Source organism: Tachysurus fulvidraco, chromosome 15, assembly GCF_022655615.1.
Source record: "Tachysurus fulvidraco isolate hzauxx_2018 chromosome 15, HZAU_PFXX_2.0, whole genome shotgun sequence".
Classification (NCBI taxonomy): domain Eukaryota; kingdom Metazoa; phylum Chordata; class Actinopteri; order Siluriformes; family Bagridae; genus Tachysurus; species Tachysurus fulvidraco.
In genome coordinates, this window is record NC_062532.1 from 15,421,398 (window position 1) to 15,440,463 (window position 19,066).

General features: G+C 37.8%; 1 protein-coding gene across 3 annotated transcripts in view; it reads right to left on the bottom strand.

Moving 5' to 3' along the window:
- Positions 1-19,066, bottom strand: part of ppp1r9ba (protein phosphatase 1, regulatory subunit 9Ba) — a 41,510-nt gene that overhangs the window by 10,438 nt on the left and 12,006 nt on the right. For all 3 annotated transcript variants that reach the window (XR_007138021.1, XR_007138020.1, XM_027139183.2), the window contains exons 3-5: positions 5,199-5,331; positions 4,790-4,910; positions 2,414-2,518 (exon numbers count right to left, since the gene is read on the bottom strand). Coding sequence is in view for 1 of the 3 variants with exons in the window: in XM_027139183.2 (XP_026994984.1) it covers positions 2,414-2,518; positions 4,790-4,910; positions 5,199-5,331 (359 nt within the window). In the remaining 2 variants the exon portion in view is untranslated. The remainder of the gene's footprint in view (positions 1-2,413; positions 2,519-4,789; positions 4,911-5,198; positions 5,332-19,066) is intronic.

Consider the following 19,066-nt stretch of genomic DNA (forward strand, 5'->3'; position numbering starts at 1 on the left):
ACATCTTTTAGGTTTAGTTCCCAGTCATCATGGTATGATAGATGCAATTAATCACACTGTCAGACTTTAAGAAGATCTTAAGGGTCAGTATGACTGCTTCTGTTCGAAATGTTGTTCAAGGTTACTATTGTGCTTGTTTTCTTGGTGAACCTTTCAGGACCATATACCAAACATAACCACAATGAAATTTCAGCCACCTGGTATTTTTTTAAATAGCCAATTAGATTGCTATAAACTAAAGTAGAAAGACAGCAACCTAAAGTGTACTCATGCTGCCCTGGGGTGGCTCATCCAGACAAAGCATCGCTTCTGCATTCAGTGGAAATAAATCTAATCTAATCCACAGTCGTGCCGAATGGCATCTATAACCTACGGTTCCAGTTGGCATCTCGCCAACTTTGCTATGCAATGCACTTATGAGCTGAGGAGTCTGCTCTGAGCAGCAATATAAATACAGAGAAAGACACAGTTATGACAGGAAAGCACATGATGCTGAATATAATAGAAATGAAATGCCAGCTGTGACAATGAGAAGCAGCTACCAAGACTGGCAAGGAAGTGTGGGTAAAGTAAACGTGTCTTTAGGTGAAGAGTGAAATTTTCATCTCTCAATTTTGTCTGTCGAAGGCTCATGTATGAACAGAAGCCGTAAAGACACTCTGATGCCTTCGGTCCATTTTGTAAAAAACTTTATAATAGTTCAGGTCTTCAAAAGCAAAAAGCGTTTATATTAGATGTCTGTAGTAAGTACAGTGAAACACAATTTCCTAAATAGTGTGCTGTTTAAAAGAAAATAATACACCACTCAGAAGTGGATTATTTTATGTGTTATTCGTGTCATATCACAGAGATCTGGCATTGATTACTATATTTTTTTTAAATCTGTTGATGAATGACACAATTGTGCCTTTTGTTGTTTACACTTACATGTTACACTATTATGCTGTGATTCTGTTGCCATGTATTTGTTTGTACACAACTGTATAGAATGATTTTTTTAGCAGTAGCATTAAATTTCTTATCTGTCTGGATATCTTGCATACAGAACCTTTTATGGCAAATGTGACTGATATTGTTTAAGGTCTACAAAACATCCAAACACGACTAGCTAATCTACTGAGAATAACGCAGGGTCTGAGTGTGAAAGAGCTTTCAGAAAGTACATGTTCTATATAAAATAAAGTGTCAGTTTCATTTAAGAATATGCATAAGTGCTAATACGCAGCCCAGCAAACTGTGTTTCTGAGATAAGATTCTTTTGTGTACTCCTGAGAGTGACTGAATTTCTTCAAGCTTGGCTAATTTCTGGAAGAAAACAGTAGGCTGGAGAAATGCACTTTTCTGATCTATTTAAAGATGAAGTTGCACAAAGAAAACTCACTATGTGGTATCTTATTCTGTGTGATTGCATAGTGAGGACAATCCACTAAAAATTCACAAAAACAAATGAAATGTGTTCACATGAAGTGGTAAAGTGTCCTTTTTTAGAACAGTGTAGGTTCAGACTTTAGCACACAAACATGAACATTTTGCAATAACAGCATGTAAAAACTCTTATAACAAAACTGAAGGGCAACAGGAACAGATTTCAGCTATTGGTTAGTGGTACAATTAATAAAGATTCTTCTGACTATATGTTACAGTGCCTCAGTACACACTCATGGCCCCCGTCCTCCTGCTCATTCGTGCAGTTATGCAATCATGTGTCAGCAGCATAATGCTTAAATCATGAAGATCCAGAGCTTCCAGTAATGCTCAAATTGCTCGAACATCAGAGTGGGGAAGAATTAGAAATTTCAGACAATTTCAGACAATTTTCTGATCTAGAGTTGTCCAAATTCGCTGAGTTTGTGTCACTATAGCTTCAGATTGTTGTTCTTTCTTACAGGAGTGGGATACAATATGGTCTTTTGCTGCTGTAGCGCTGTCTGCCTCAAGGTTCTGCATAATTGTGCATTCTGTGATTGCTTCTGAATAGTTATTTGAGCCTTTTTGTTTATTTAAACCTTCATTTCTCTTTTTCTTTTTTTTTCACACCATTTTGTGTAAACTCTAGAGACACTTCTGTGTAAAAATTCAGATCAGCAGTTTCTAAAACACTCAAATCAGCCCATCTGGCACCAAAAACGATGCCACAGCCAAAATAACTGAGATCACGTTTCCCAGTTATGTTTGATATGAACATATGAACATGAACAGAAACTCTGGATCTGTATTTGAACGGTTTTATGAACTGCACGGCTGCCACATGATGGGAAGGTGTTCCTAATAAACTGGATGGCGATTTATGTCATTTATAACTGTTGTTACGTATAATGTTTAGTGATTTGGCTACTGACACACACATTCTCACAGATGCACACCATTGACAGTACAAACATTTCAAATGTAACAATGGCATGCTTTTGCTTACTTGACAGTGCCGGTGGTGTTTCTCAGGACAGACGCTGCAAAATTCTGTGTCACACCCACCAGACTAGTGCCATCAACCTCAACTATCAGGTCGTTCACCTGGATCCTGATGGTGGGAAAAAGAGACAAGCTTTCAGGAACATGTGTTAAAGACCAGTCCTAGTAATTCTGTTAAGCCATTTTCTCATTTTTTCATGACAATCACATTTATTCATTAAGCGCCTTTATTAATTTCACTATTTCAGTAATATATCATTGGGAAGATTAGATTTACAGTTGCTCAGCTGAATCATCATCTGCAGTTACTGTTTTAACCGTAAATACACACTGAGTTGTAATGTTGTAAGAGAATGAAAGAATCCTAAAACACTTAGAGATTACATTAAGGGAGGAGTCCACTTTGAGTAATTCATGGCTATTAAAATTCTGAATTGCTACTCCCTGCCTCGTCTGTCATCAAGAGTGGCTAGTTGTGTGTAGCTAAGTAAAAGTATTCTTACTTTGTTGAGGCTAGATCAGATGGCCAGTGAGGGACAGAGGTGGGATCTAATGCTTGTCCCACTGTTTGAACGAAAGTGCAAAACATCATATACACGGTCTACTGCTATGCTACTGTCTACGGTCTACTGCTACAGGACACTCAGAGGAATATAGCATGGTGGCCTTTACAATGCACAATCCTAGGAAAATATCTATGCAGGCAAACCTGTATATATATATATACTTATTAAACAAAAAAAAATCAACAAAATGAGTTTTTCAACTGAGGAAAAAGTACGTCCTGTGCCCTAATGTTCCCCCCTTTGGCTGAAATAACCTCAATGAGACGTTTCTTGTAGTCATCTCCTGGTTTCTGACATCAAATGTAAGTAAGTTTCCCCCATTCCTCCACATAGAATTCTTTCAGCTGTGTGATGTTTGAAGAGTTTCTTGCACAAGTCCGTTTCAAATCACCACACAGGATCTCAATAGGATTTAGATCTGGACTTGGACGATCTGGCCAATCTCTGTTTTTTACTTTTCAGTGAGTCCCTGGTGGATTTTCTAGTATGTTTTCTGTCATGTTGCAAGGTCCAGTTTCGCTTCAGCTTCAATTCTTTGCTTGCTATGTAGAATCCATAGTGGATTCTATGATGATGCGCCTGCCAGGCTTCCACCTTCATGTTTCACAGTTGGTATAAGGTTCTTTTGCCAAAATACTGTATTTGGTTTACGGCAAACATGTCCTCTGTTATGGAGTCCAAATAATTCAACTTACGGCTCATCTGTCCAAAGTCTTGGCCTTTGTCTTTGTGTTCTTACTTCAGACTTCAATGTTGCTCTCATGTTTTTCTTAGACAGCAAAGGTTTCCTCCTTGCAAACCTCCCATGACATTAACTCTAGCAAGAACCTGCTGTGGGTCTGGTGATAATATTTTAGGGTTTTTGGAGACATCTTTAAACATCTTGTGCTCTGCCCTTTTTGAATTTTCTTTGACGTTTTAAATGTTCTCCACTTGTAAAAGATTTTCAGACAGTGGAATGACTGATAACAAATTCTTTTGAGATCTTATTATATCCCTTATAAGACTCATAAGCATCAACAATCTTTTTTTTCTGAAAGCCTCAGAGAGCTCTTTGGATCTTGGAATTTGCACCTGATTTGATGAGGGGTGTACTTACTTTTTCCTCACAAGAAATTAGATTTTTTTTAAATTACATTTCAGATCATTAAAAAAAGTTCTTTGTTTTTTTTTAGATATATTACTTGAATCATCCAATATTGTAAGGTAAAATGCCCATAGGTTTAACTATTAAAAAAACCGACAGGCTTTCATGGGGTGTCCTGTTTTTTTAACATGACTGTATGTAACATACACATAAAATCTAAACATTTGTGGCTACTTTTTTTCATGCCTAGAGTCTCTATAAAGGTCATGATGAGTATGTAGGCAGTTTTAAAAATGCACTGGTAAATATCTACATATCTAACATGCTTAAAGACATCTAAAACCTTACAAACCTTCATCATGTTTTGAATAGCTTCAGGCCCGAGTAAAACTGATCTAAATCGAATCATTCCTATTTGTAATCAGATAGAAGCTCTCAGAATGTCTGTGAGCCACACTTGAGTTTTTAAATATGATTCTCTCCTTTTTCACTTTTTTTTCTGAGTAACTAGTTTTGCTTTATAAGATTCATGCAAAAGAGAAATGTGTTTCAGGCAAGGACAGTCTGGAATTTTTAGCACTATATAGTATTGCAAAAAACGGTGAGTTCTCAGTTTGTAAATGCTATAAAAGGTGAACCTCATTCTTAATGAGTTGTTCTTGAAGAAGATTTTTTTTTAAGTATAACCAAAGCTATAAATAAATGCAGTCTTTAATATATTTCTGACCTTCCGTCACGATGAGCAGCTCCTCCCTCTGTCACTGTCTTGACAAAGATTCCAAGTTTCTCCAGACCCATGTCTGCGCCTGCGCCCATTCCGATGATACTGATCCCCAAGCCATCGTTGTCTTTGCAAGCGAAGAGTATTACGTTAATGTTTATTAACATTATTTAATGCATTTAACGCATCAGTCTGATATACAGCTTCAGCCACAGCCTTTTCAGTCCAACTGCTATTAATCAGAGGACTGGATTTCCATAAAAATATCTTAGACGATAAATAAAATCTAAGCTGAAAGCTTTACACAAATAAGATTTATTTAAAAGCTTCTGTAAATATAGCTTTAGATTTTAGTAACCCCCCAGCAGAGTCTCTGCATTAAACCTGAGCTAAAGTGAGGATTTAAATATGTTACCTTTCTCCAGTTCTACAGGGAAAAGGTCCAGCCTCTCCACTCTCTTCTCCAGCTCATACTCAGCTGAGGCTGCCATGGGGTCGACGTCATCGTTACGCCGGTCATAATCCTCGTTGGAGTACGTGGTGAACACCTGGAGGTAAAAGAGAAAGCAGCAGGATTTAATATACAAGCTTAGATGATCAAATAATTAAAATAGGTAAAAGAGAAAGCCAGGAATCCACTTGGTTTTAAATCATAACCTATAATGTAAAACGCGTCTATGAGGAGACAAAAATCCTTCCATACGAGCCTTGTGATTGAATTGAGTAACATTAATATGATTCATCTGTACTGTACTGACAACATGATTTGAGTGTGGATTTTCAAAGCTCTGAATAAAATGAAACTTCAGGAGCGGAGATGATCACCTGAGCTGAATCGAATCTACAGCGCCGGTGTTTTATAACACAGGTTACAGCTGTGCTATTCTAGCACGCATGTTTTAATCAAGTAATTATAATATTACAGTTATACTACATGACATAATGACTAGTAACTTCAAGTTAAAATCAAGTACAGTATAAGCAATGAAATCCCATTTTGTGTAGAAATTAAATATTTTTTTATTTATGTAATATTTGTTCTTGAATCTGACCAACAACCTATTGAGTTTTATCACTGTGGGCTAATGAGAAATCCTTTAGTTTGGTAAGTAAAAGCTCTAACATGGTGGCCAGGCCCATGTTTTGGTGAGTAGGTGAGCTAAATATTAAGAGCCAGAGAAATAGAATAATATAGACACAAACAAAGTGCATATTCCTGTGCAGCAAACAATACATCCCTAGCCATTATACTTTATTAAGAAAGAACAAAAAAAAACAAACCAAAAAAAAAGTCAGCAAATTTATAGGCAATGTTTGGCAAAGGGTTGTGGTGTTTTCTCTGCACAGCACACAAAGTGTGTCTGGTTGGTGTTTGTCATTCGTCTGGGTAGCACATGCAATAGGTACAACACTGAGGTGTATCAGCACTGCAAGGTACATTTTGTTGAAATAACAAATACAAATGAAAATCAATAACATGTAGAATTGTTTCCTCTTTCTGTGGTAGTTGAATAAAGAAAAAAGAAAAAAAAAGCCTATTAAACCTAACTGCTTTTCCTGCCGACTAAATATGAAAGAATATAAAACTGAAACCCGGACATGTAATCTTCTCGTCCCGGGCGCCTGGGCTAGTGATCTGTCCGCCCCGAGACACAAAAAGGAAATAGGCAGGTCAGCACATAGGCTTCTCAGATAACACCAGCACCTACAGACGTGGATGTGGGGATGTAGATGATGAAGGGAAATGCCTAATAAAATTATCTAATCTCACTCTCTCCTCATCATGCCAGGATACATTGCATTTTTGAAAGCACTCAACAGAACCTATGGAAGGTTTTTATATCTCCCTCTCTGTGTGTGTGTGTGTGTGTGTGTGTGTGTGTGTGTGTGTGTGTGTGTGTGTGTGTGTGTGTGTGTGTGTGCGTGTGCTATTTGGTAATAATGGCAAAACCTTTCAGCTGGAAAGAATTCAAACTGTAGGTTACTGTAGATTAAAATATACTCCAAACTTCTAACCAAACTGAATGATTCATCAAATTCACAGATAAGCTTAGATCACAAATTAATCTGCTGACCAGAAAGACATCCCTTGTTTCGAAGAAAGCTGTGCACTCATTCCTGCCATAGTATGTTACACACAGTGAGACGTTTATGGATGGGGGCAGAATGGGAGAAGAATGAGAGGAGGGCACAAGTGAGAGATAATTAAGAGTCGGTGTCAGGAGAATTGAGTTCATCTACTGGCCAGAAGAACTGGCTTCTTTTACTAATGGGAAAATGCCTGTTTGTGTTTAAACGCCTCATCCATCTCTGATGGTGCTTGAATGTTGCTCGTTGAGCATCCAGTGTGGTGATTTACACAAAGACGTGCTCTCATTCCTGTTCAGAGTCATTCAGCGTTCAGTCAACTCTTAAAATGTGTTGAGGTCAAAATCAATACATGTCTTTCTTGTCTAAACGATGAGTAGTTCTTAATATTTATATGCAAACAATAGCCTGGAAACAAGAAGGGGAATTATTTTCTTTATTCATAGACCTAATAAGCAGAGAAAGAAAATAAGTTTTGCCTCCATTGACTTTTGGAAAAACAAATGTTTTTATTTGAATTAATGTTTGTCTAAACCTAACGCACTTCACTGGGACTGACCCTCACCCCTTGCTGAATGACACAGTCAGCTTAATCAGTTGGATATTCAGTGTGAACAAATGACCCATCGTCTGTTTTGAATCAGGAACATGCAGGTTTGTGGAAATATTGGCTAACCGTAGATCTTCCATAATTAGATGATCTTTTCAGAAATAGGGACAAAATCAAGCAAAATAAACATTTCTCATGTATTCAGCTTGTGGTGAAATGAACCAATAGAAAATAAAGTGATACTAATAATATTTTTACTTGCAGTGTGACGGTGTGGCTCAAAGCCAAAAAGTTTGCCAATGACTTTATGACTTTGTGTCGAGGTCGCAATCAAGATTTGCTACCTATTTTTCTTTTTTTTCTTTTAAATGTAGGATACAGCAGAATCCTGTTTTCTTTTCCACGGGAATATAACCGTGACATTTATATTCACCTCATTTAGCCGACACTTTCATTCAAAACAGCATCCATTTGAGACAGTTTGAGGTTTAAAAGCTTTGCTAAAGGACCACCATGGAGATCTGATGGCACTGGGCTTCAAACTCATGGCCGTTCAATTAGTCCCTGGAGGATTTCAAGATTTTCTGATTGCAAAAATGGAGGAGCTTGCACCATAGTTTTACCACAGTTTTTTTATCATGACGTACTGTTTGACGTCTTCGCCACCCGGATTCAGCCAAAGCCCTCTTGGTGTGTTTGTGTGTCAAACATGAATACTGCCCTCATTGAATGTAATTAAATATGTCTTTACTGGTAGAACTTTAAAGGAAGAATCTTGTGCTTACCATTTTGCCAATTCAAGTAGATTTCAAGTAGCAAAAAAAAAAAAAAAATCAGAAAAATATACTTTGTGAAAATCCTGGAGGAACTGATTAGCAGCCAAGTGCATTAGCCACTGAGCTACTACAGCTAACACAACACGTACAACCCTGGAGCTTACACTTTTCAGTTATTAACCGTGTATATACAAATCACCCCTATGTCAGGTATTTTATGATGAGATGAAAACACATCTTCACTCCTAAGTATCTCTTTATGCTGAGCACTTCAGCTTTTAATATATGGAAACAAACTTTATATTTGTAGTTTTGAACGACGATGAATCTGTAAGTGAGTTTTGGATCCAGAATCCATCCAGTCACTTTATAAAAGGTGGAAAGGGGGAGATGTCAGATTTGGGGGGACAAGAAAAGAAAAATAACTGAAAAAAAAAAACATATTTCTCTACTAACATTTTCTCTTAGCATAAGCAAAAGGCTATGCTGGAAGCATGTCAGTATCTTTCACTTCTAACCAGTAGTGAAGATTATCAGTCTGTTCCTGTTCATCAATTTGCTTCCTTATTTTGCTGCTTCATGTTTTACTTCCTTTGCATTCTCGTCTCACTCAAGCGCTCTCTTCCTCTTTGTTAAAGCTCTCCTGTGGACATTTTAACTGTCAGCTGTTTGTGCTCTCATCTCTGCTCACTTGTAGCTTTGTCATTCTGAAATCATGTACATCACTCCTCCACCGTTATCATCGAAACACGCCTCAGTACGCATCCCACCCAAAGTAAACCACCATCACTCAATTCTGTTTTAGACTGGTTCATCTTTAACCCATTTCTTGTTCTTCCAAAAACACTCTGTTTATGTGTGTGTGTGTGTGTGTGTGTGTGTGTGTGTGTGTGTGTGTGTGTGTGTGTGTGTGTGTGTGTGGAGAACAGCAGCAGGCAAAGCCATCGCCCCTCACTATAAATGCCATTGCTCTGGTCACATGGTCCCATCTCCATGGCAACCCCCAGGCTTTCCCTCTCTCTCTCTCTCTCTCTCTCTCTCTCTCTCTCTCTCTCTCTCTCACACACACACACACACAAACACATCTCCAGCTCCTCTTCTGACAAATTGTCACAGAGGCAAATTCACACACTAGATATGAAGAAAATTCTATCATGCATGTCAGTCCAACTACACATACAGCTACATTCTTCATGCTTCTGGACATGATCTTCCTGGATAAAACACAAGCCCATATTTTGCTGTATTCCAGCTGCTATACAGATTTTGATGAAGAACGTGTGTTTGGGATCTGTGTTTAATAATGTGTGTGTATTAGAGTATCTCTCTCTCTCTCTCTCTCTCTCTCTCTCTCTCTCTCTCTCTCTCTCTCTCATCAGATGTGCCTGAGACACACTTACACAACCTCTGATATATCTTCAAGGAACATGGCAGGTGGAGAAGATAGGTGAGAAGAGGAGAGGAAAGTAAAAGCAAGCAGAAAAAAGGAAATGAGCAAGGATGGGCTAATAACAGAGGGATAATGAGATGAGAGACAAGGAGAGAAGAGAGATATTAACGATGAGATGAGAGAAAACAAAAGAAACCTCAAGATGAGACAAGATGGAATTTGACAAGTTCAGAGACAAGGAGACGAGACGAAAAGCTGTGGAAAGAAGGGCAGAGAAGATGACATAAGATGAGATGAGACAGCAAGAGACTGTAGCAGAGACAGGGACAAAACAGATAAGAGACATTGAGATGAGACAAGAAGTGTGGGGGTGGCAGCTTTGCCTAACAAACAACTGCTGAAAATTAAAAAAATTCTACCATATAATCAACATCACACACAGCCAAGCTCAGCTTCCTGAGTCTTCGTGTGTGTGTAGAAAAGCAGCTAGTCTGGCTACTGTTATTTCTGCAGTTCTGCTTGACTCAGCCATTCCCAGGTCCCGTCGGCATGCAGAGGACTACAATGATGTGTTAGAATAATAGCCTACGTTTGTTTTTCATAAACATGAAGTTCAGCTATACACAGCTAACCAAAACACACACACACATACAGACGCATGCTAAAAACATTTAACCTGCTGTTGACAAGCAGACTTTCAAACACAGACCCATGTGCACCCAAACACCCACACACTACACTGTACAAGGTACACTCATGAACAAAAGAGCCTAGATCTGACATACAAAATCACACCCACAAACAGATACAAGCATACTGAGAAGGCAATACGTTGCTAATTTTAAATCTTACATGGAGGAGGATGATAATGACAGAACAGTGCAATACACACAAAACACATTAAGCATTAAGAGAATCACAATAATAGTAGTATGAAATATTTCTATTAAACTATTGTCTAACCCATACATCACTACCGTAGCTTGCATCCACAGTAAATTCACTGACAATTTTAACAGGAATACCTGTACAGCTGAAGACTGGAAAAACGTTGTCTGGCCTTTTTGTCTTCTTTATACTCAGGTTCCTGTCCTTGTCTGACAAGAGTGAAACCTGACATGACTGTCTACCATTCACTTCAAGATTCATATAAACTGTCTGTGTTATGTCTTCTGAGATGCTTTTCTGCTCACCACAGATGTAAAGAGTGGTTATCTGAATCACAGATGTTCTCGTCTCTCATTAACAAGACTGGCAGTACTGCTGCTAAGCTTACACCTGAACCTAACCCTAACCAAAGTGAAACATTTTGACTTGTTTATATATATATATAATTATTATTATAAATTTTTAATAATAATCTAATACTAATAATAATATTATTATATTATTATAAATATTATAAGCTACTGTTTGATTTGGAAGGTCCACACAGATGCTCCTGTCCTTGTGTAAATTTTGTCCACTACTAATAAATGAGTACATGTCCACACACCATTTCACTGAAACACAAAAAAAGCAACATCTTATTCTAATGGCCAGCAGATGTGTGTAGTCTAAACGTAATCTGTGTCTAGTCAAGAAAACCACTTGAATGAGTATAAAGGCATGCACACAAATATGCGCATGTGTGTATGTATTTTCCATCACTTGCAGCTATTCCCAATTTTGGAACAGGCAGCTGCTTTCACGCCTCTCATGACCAGAGAACACCAGGCACTCCAGGCCCTATTTTGACACCCTGTGTCTGGTTGCTATGGAGATCGCCCTTATGTGCAGAAAGGCGACAACACACACACACACACACACACACACACACACACACACACACACACACACACACACACACACACACACACTATAAAGTGCTCACAGGAGAGCCCCCGGGCATTGGAGGAGGTTGCGACAACTATTCTTAGCACTGCAGGTTTTGTCCATTGACTCCAGTCTAGAACAGCAAGTCTACTGTATTTCTAGAAACAATAGAAAATACATGCATGCATGTGACTGCACTGCAGGACAAGTCAGGGAACAGTGATAGTCTAGAAGGTAGGAGAAGGATCAGTATTTTTTTATTTGCTTGTTTTTAAAAAAAAAAAAAAGTACATTTATCTGCTAGCCTATCTAGTCCAGTCACTTGGTTTCAGACAAATGCAGATGGCTGAGTGTATATTTAGCTGATGTATCATGTATAATTTGCCAGTTTTAATTGCCACCCAATTCGGTTTGAATACAACAGCCCCAGACCTGGTTTACACATAGATCGGTAAATATTCATGTGAAAATCTCCATGCAATACGGAATATCGCTAACATCAACTAAGTTAGCTAGCTGGCTAGTTACCTGCTAATATGCTGCCTCACACACACTGCTAGTCCTAGCAGAACTTTAACTCTTATTTTTATTTTCAGTGATTGATAAAATAATAAATTTGAAGATATTATTATATATCAAAAGACCCAAAAGTCTTTCAGAATAACATTAGCTTAGCTAGCTGGCTTGTTAAATTTTAGCAACCTAGAAAGGGGTGGGGGGTGGGGGGGTATGGGATGCTAAACTGAACAGTTTACAGAGTCATTTGTCGTGCTGAATAAACCTTAGGAACAAGTGAAATGATTGCCATCACGCTTACCATTACTGCCAATAGGACTCTGATTTACTGTAAATACATTACAACCTCTAAGCTGGAACACACAGCTGTACAGTGGAACAATAAGGCCAATAAGGTTACTACAATAAGGCCAGTAAGGTTGTTATAGTTTTTATAGCTATAGACATTTTAAACATCTTTTAATATTTAAACTAGAGATACAAAAATCTTCACTGCAACTGAAAGTAGCCGTGCTTTTTCTCACAAGCATATAGGCAGAGACCAAAGAAGAAACAGGAAGCCAGCTACAACAACAGGAAGTTGTGGATTGTGATCAGCAGGGGAAACGTTGTGAAACCACTATGTTGGTCTAACATATAGCATGTACTCACATGGCCGGGGTGTATCTCAACTCTTACTCCTACTCCCATAGAGCATAAAAACGTTGAAACTGTGTCGTTAACGTTCTAAAGATTCTCATTAGACTTTTTAAGGCTGCTGTATAACACTGTCTGATAGACAAATGACTTTTATAACCTGCATGCATGGACCAGGCTCTACAGCCGACAGAACATCTGAAAAGGAAATCATCGACTTGTTTTTAAGAGGTGGATAATCACAAAAATTTTCCGTGGATTTTGGGTTTTGCTAAAAAAAATATAAAGACTTCAGAGTCACACAAATAACTCTGAATACTAAAACATGAAAATGTCTGTTACAATTTTTGGATAGTTTAAGCCTTTATTCAGCATTTCTCACATTTGTTTATAAAGGCAGACAGTCAAGTGCAGAATCAGTCCTCAGGTCCATGATTAACCCCTATTTTCCCCAAGTTGGTTGTTGTAGTTCCACCATCCACCATCTAGCTGAGTTTACCTAGCCAGTGATTGTGTAGATTAGTACATGCTCACTCTGAGACACTCCGTGTAGCTGAACTGAAAGTGCTATGTGCCATATTCTGCACACATGAGAGCACATATGGAATGAACCGTATATCCTGGGTACCAGTGGGCAATGATGGAACAGTTAAGGTTCTGTGTTGTGGCTCAGCAGGTTCTAGTTCTAACTCGTGGTCTAACTTTTGGTGATTGTTGCTTCACGGATACTGAATCATGGCTGACCGCATCATGTGCTATGTTACAAACTAACAAGCTGTGACATGTGGAAGCATTACAGAATAGAAAGTGATGTACTAAAAATGCAGGTGAGTTTCCTGTAGTAACAGTAAAGTGCAGAATGACAATGGACTAAAAGAGTCTTTATGTATGCCAACAAAGAGTGCGTTCCTGCTTTAAGAATCAATCATTAAAGCATAGAAGCACCTATGGCATAAGCTGAGATGAGTCCTGATGATAATAATAGGAAGGAATAGAGAGCACTGTAGCCCTCCTTCACTGACTCACTACATCACTGATGTTAGATGGTGTGAAAAAGTAAGATCGAGTGAGACCGAGAAGTGTTTTACGGTTCGGTGCAATCAAAGTGCTTGTCTTCTCCAGGTTTGAGATGAATGGACAGGATGCATGGCCAAAAAGTGGAGTGACTGATTACGAGTTTCCAGAAGAACCTAATAAAGTGATAGTCTAATTGAGCATTAATCTTTATTCTGGATGTTGTAGCCAGATGGCTTTCAGCAGACTTTATTTATTTCTAAACTCCAGCAGCCCAGGGGGACGATTCACAGGGCATTTCCCTGTTGACTATTTTTGATTAAATCTGCTTGATTCTATCATGAGTTATAGCACTGATTGGCATAAAGTCTTTTCAGTTATTTTATTTTCTGACACTAATTTTATTTTCTGCTCCTTTATTTTTCTTAACTAAAAGATTTCAAAATGACCAGATTTAATTGAAGCGCTTCATTTTATTTGAGCTCAGCTAAACTATTCGAGCACTTCACTGCGCTACCGGAAGAAATACAGACCCAATACCATGACTTACAAATAAATTACAGCTTTTATACTGTTTGTGAAGTATTTTCTCACGGAGCTGACATGATAAAAACTCCCACACTTGCTTTGCTAAATAGCTGCTGTTATGGTAGCTTAGGTGGCTACTATTATTACCACATGACCTACTTTGCATTGCTTTAAACCACAACGCTGTGAAATTCTTGAACATGATTGGTCAGAACCTGTTAAATAATATTTTATAACAGAATGGTCTGATAGTAGTGCAGCTGCAAGGCAATTCACAGAAAATGGCTCTGGGCAGATTTCTCTTTCTTCTTATGAAAGAAGACTTCAGTCTGTATCAGTGCATTGAGGTAAAACTGTTTACGTTTCCAGAATAGGAAGAGTCTTAAGGAAAGAGAATTTGGTTAGGTGACAAGCTCAAGTGTAATCATAGGCAAATTTCTCTAAGGAATAAAATACTTCAGGACATGCAGTAAAAGGAACATAATCACCTTTGGAGTAGTTTTGACCCTCTGCTTTGTGCCAGACCACGTACAGTAATTCTACCCCACTGTTGAGTACTTTATATTCCTTCCTTATTTAAGATTTTATTGCATTATTACTAGAAATAATCAGGATAGATTCTTCACAATCTGATCAGACTGATCAACTCGAAAATTAATGAAAATTAGTTCAATATCAATATAATAACAGAAAACTCCACATAAAACACATCATTTCCAGATGAAGGCCACCGAAGTGCAGATATTCCCAATATGAATAAATCAGTAGCGTATTGTTTCTGTAAACACCAGGCTGGATGTTGTTCTGAACACATTCACATTTTGATACATCAAGCTAAAAAAGTATTAACCTAAAATCCTTGTATGCAAAAAGAGTCACCTGACTATTCACCCCAATCATTTTACCTGTGCCTCAAATCTGCAAAACTAATCAAGTCAATGGACAACCGAAGCATAATCAAGATAATATTCATACACGAATCCCATATTAGCGCTGATGGATTGGAGGCAAGAAGTAATGCTCTAATCAGTCTGGATGTGACACTAATCCCTGAGATTCAGGCTCTGGGAATAATCTCACACAAGGTGTGGCCATGTGCTACTCCTGATCTCAGGCATGGCTCTATCAGGCACAGAAGTAATGCTGGCTTTTTAAATGTTCACTTTCTGCTTGATTATTTTAGTACAACAATCTTTTTCCATGCACAATCTTAATCAGTTATCTTTCCATTAAATCTAAACGGTTTGACAAATTCTGTAAAGAAATAGATGAGCTACAGTAGACCTAAAATATGCATCATTGAGGTCTAATACTTGAGCAATCGAGGCCCTTACAGTATGTGTAAAAACACAGGCAAGCTTGATAACACCTCCAAAATTGGTGTGACTTAAAAACGGCATCTGTGAAGGGTTTCAAATGCCTAAATTAGCCCGTCTTATCTGTTTTGTGTGTTTCTACCTACAGATATATTAATAAAGCCCCCACATATGAAAGTGGATATTTATATTTATTTGCGCAATTTTTCCCCAGCCAGTTTCAGATCAGAAAGCCATCTCAAATTAAAGAGAATATTTTTATCATTTCCAAAAACATTTTCGGCAGTAGGCATGAATTCCTGTTCAGTAGTCACCACACAACTCTGCTTCTGATGACAACAGAATTTTAAGAGCATGCAAAAAGGTTTTCTTTACATTAGTGATAGGACTTCCAGAAACAGAGCACTCAGTTCAGTTCACCGTTAAGATCTCACTCTTTTTCTACCCAAATGATTCACTGCCTGTTTCTTTCCAAACCACATAAACTTGCAGTTCGTTGCCTATTTGTAGACGCATTAATTCATTGTGATATTCACCTCCCAAATACACTACATTACATCTTCTAAGCAGCAGCAGTGCAGTCGGATCCTCGTGCAGCATCAGTGGATTGGAGAAAAGAGACGAAAACACAACACACTGAACAATCTTAACAGTCTTGTTACAACTGGTGCTACACTATAATGGCGTTGTTCGGATTGTTCGGTTAAAAACAAAAAAAAAGGCAGATTCAGAGTCGAATCCAGACATTTACCTTAAAGAGCCGACTTACATCACAATTGGAATGCACACTCATGTCTACACTTCTTATTTTACATTCATGCTGTTTTTTGATGACTCTTACTGCTGTTAATTGTGATTATACTTGAAGCACAATTACGCGTGACAAGTTTTGGGTTACTCTTCATGGAGTCTCTCTATGCTACAAACCTGCCACTGCCTTTGAAAACAATAGCGCATTAGTGCGATAATATTATTTAAACATTCTTTCTTGCTGTTATTATGAGTCATTGTTACTCATTTTTTAAAATTACCTCCTGCATGCAATCTAACTGTGCACACAGTTCATTATGTAATGAAGGATGGTACTAAGCTTACCTTAGTATGTCAAGTTTGGAAAAGTGGATTAGATATCTTGTGCATCTGTGCCGATCATCATGTTTTACTACAGACATGATATAATTGTTTATTTCCTGGTAAGGAAGGACAGAAGATGAGAGCATAGAAGGTTAAGGGGGTAAAAGGGGTAAGAGCCGCTATTAAACACTAGTTAGAAGTTAGACTTGCTGAATATACACAACTGTCCACCTTCTAACGCTACCATTAATTTTTATATATAATTACCAATGGACAGCTTTTATAATTAGTTTGATTAATTTAGTATATAGTAGTTAGTTCTAATTGGATTTAAATCTTACAATACATACAATTAAATACTACTTATACTATTAATGCTGCTGCTGAATGCTGATTGGTCAGAAGAACAGCACGGTTACAGACAGCAGTAGTGTTTACTGCATAACAAATGACATATATGTTATATGCATTATGAGTGCATACTATACTTATACTTATATAGTACTTATATAGTAAGAACTAATGAAATTTCACTCCTGTAAGAATTAAAAGTATTTTTTGGTGATTGTTGCAGCCAAAGAAATGCTTAATTTTGCTGCGTACTTTTTCAAAATTTGCAATAGAGTCTACTCGTTTGCGTATTCTTGCAGAAAAATAAACGATTTGGTAAAATTGTTGCTCAGGTCTATTACACGTGTAATTAGCGTCTATGATACCTTTTCTCGTGTTCTAAATAATTGAATGGACCTGTGGCTGAATGCGCAATGTGAGCATGTCACATACAGTAGCGCATCTTGGAACAAATCTGCAGATAATCGGCAGAAATTTGTAAAAAAAATGGCAAGCTATTTTGGTTTATTTCTGCAATGAACCTCTGTCCACGGAGACTGAAACTGAAAAGCTGTTGCTTTACAGAGAACATAGTTCAAATGTAAGGCAGTGTATGTTGGTGAGAGATCAACTGTTTATATCTGCTATAACATACTGTAAACGACTGGTTTACATTTACATTTACATTTACGGCATTTAGCAGACACCCTTATCCAGAGTGACTTACAACTGAGCAACTGAGGGTTAAGGGCCTTGCTCAGGGGCCCAGCAGTGGCAACTTGATGGACCTGGGGTTTGAACCCATGACCTTCCGATCAAAGGGATCAGTAGCCCAACACCTTAACCACTGAGCTACCACATCCCCTGATCCACATCCCACATCGACTGGTTTCACATGGCCTACATGTATCCATCCCTTTGATAGTAGTTCCAGCTGCATGTTTTATAATTATGTGCAAGTTCAAGATTTGTATTTGTCACGTACATGGTTATATACAGTATACTTGCTACTTTAAGGGAAATTAAAAAATTATAAGAAAGATGTTAAACAGTGGCATGGTGGTGCAGTGTAGCTCTGACACAAAACCGAGCTAATGATCTAAAGTATTAAACCTGACCTTGCATTCTGTAAAGGACATTAATCAAGCATTATGCTGTATGACTTAGCCCAACACAAAGGCAAATATGGGTTGTTGTATAAGTTTAGGGTTAGGTTTATTGTTACACTGTTCCATTAAGTTTTCTGACACAAGCGAGTCTATGTTTCACAGACGTTGTATAACATTAAGCCTCACCATATATGTTATGAAGGTGTGGTATAAGGACAACAAAACACTAGGATGTGCTGTGGTTGGATGCTTGGAGTTGAGCTGCATTATGCCATTATTATAATGGTTAATTAGTTTTCCGTGACAGCACACCATATCAGGGTTTATTCCTTGCATCGTCAGCACGGCTTTGCGTCGGAGCTGCACTGCGCCACCATGTCATTGTTTATTATCTGTCCTATCAACTACATGACAGGTTATTGCTTTATTTCTACATAGTATCTCTCGTTCACATTCTTATTGTGGATCAGCATCTTGACATCTTGTATAACAGTAACAATAATATTACATTACTATATATAATATACAATATTACTATTCAATAATAACGGTAGATGGTAAAGAGTAAAGTACAAGAGTACAAATAATAATAATAGTAAAAAGAATAATAATCAACACATCTATATGTACTCTGGTTCACTGTCCTTCTCCCAGAACAATATATCTGCTTTTGTGCTATAACATAAAGCTGTAGATCACTCATTAATTGAGAAAATACAGAACCATACCTCGGGGCATATATTATTGGTTCATGTAAAGAAACACGTCCATAATCATCAAGACCATGAATTATTAATACAGGAGCTGAACGAATGCCAGGAGGTAACATCACTAAGCCGATGACAGCTATAGCTGTCGAGCCTTCAATCTGCTGATATAATGTCTATGTAAAACAAAAAATGTAAAGGCAGATGAAGACAAAGAGCTAATGGTGGAAAAAAGAAACAAGCCCTATATCCTTTGTGTCTTTTCCGGGTGATGTGTACAATACTTCCTTCCTCTGGTGCCTTGACTTCTCACATCAATTTTTCCCTCCTTCTCCCCTTAGACCATGTAGATACATTTTCACTATATGCTGTATGTATGAGAGAAATAACACGACTGTAACAGATACAAGAGTAACAACAAAAAGGAAGATAAA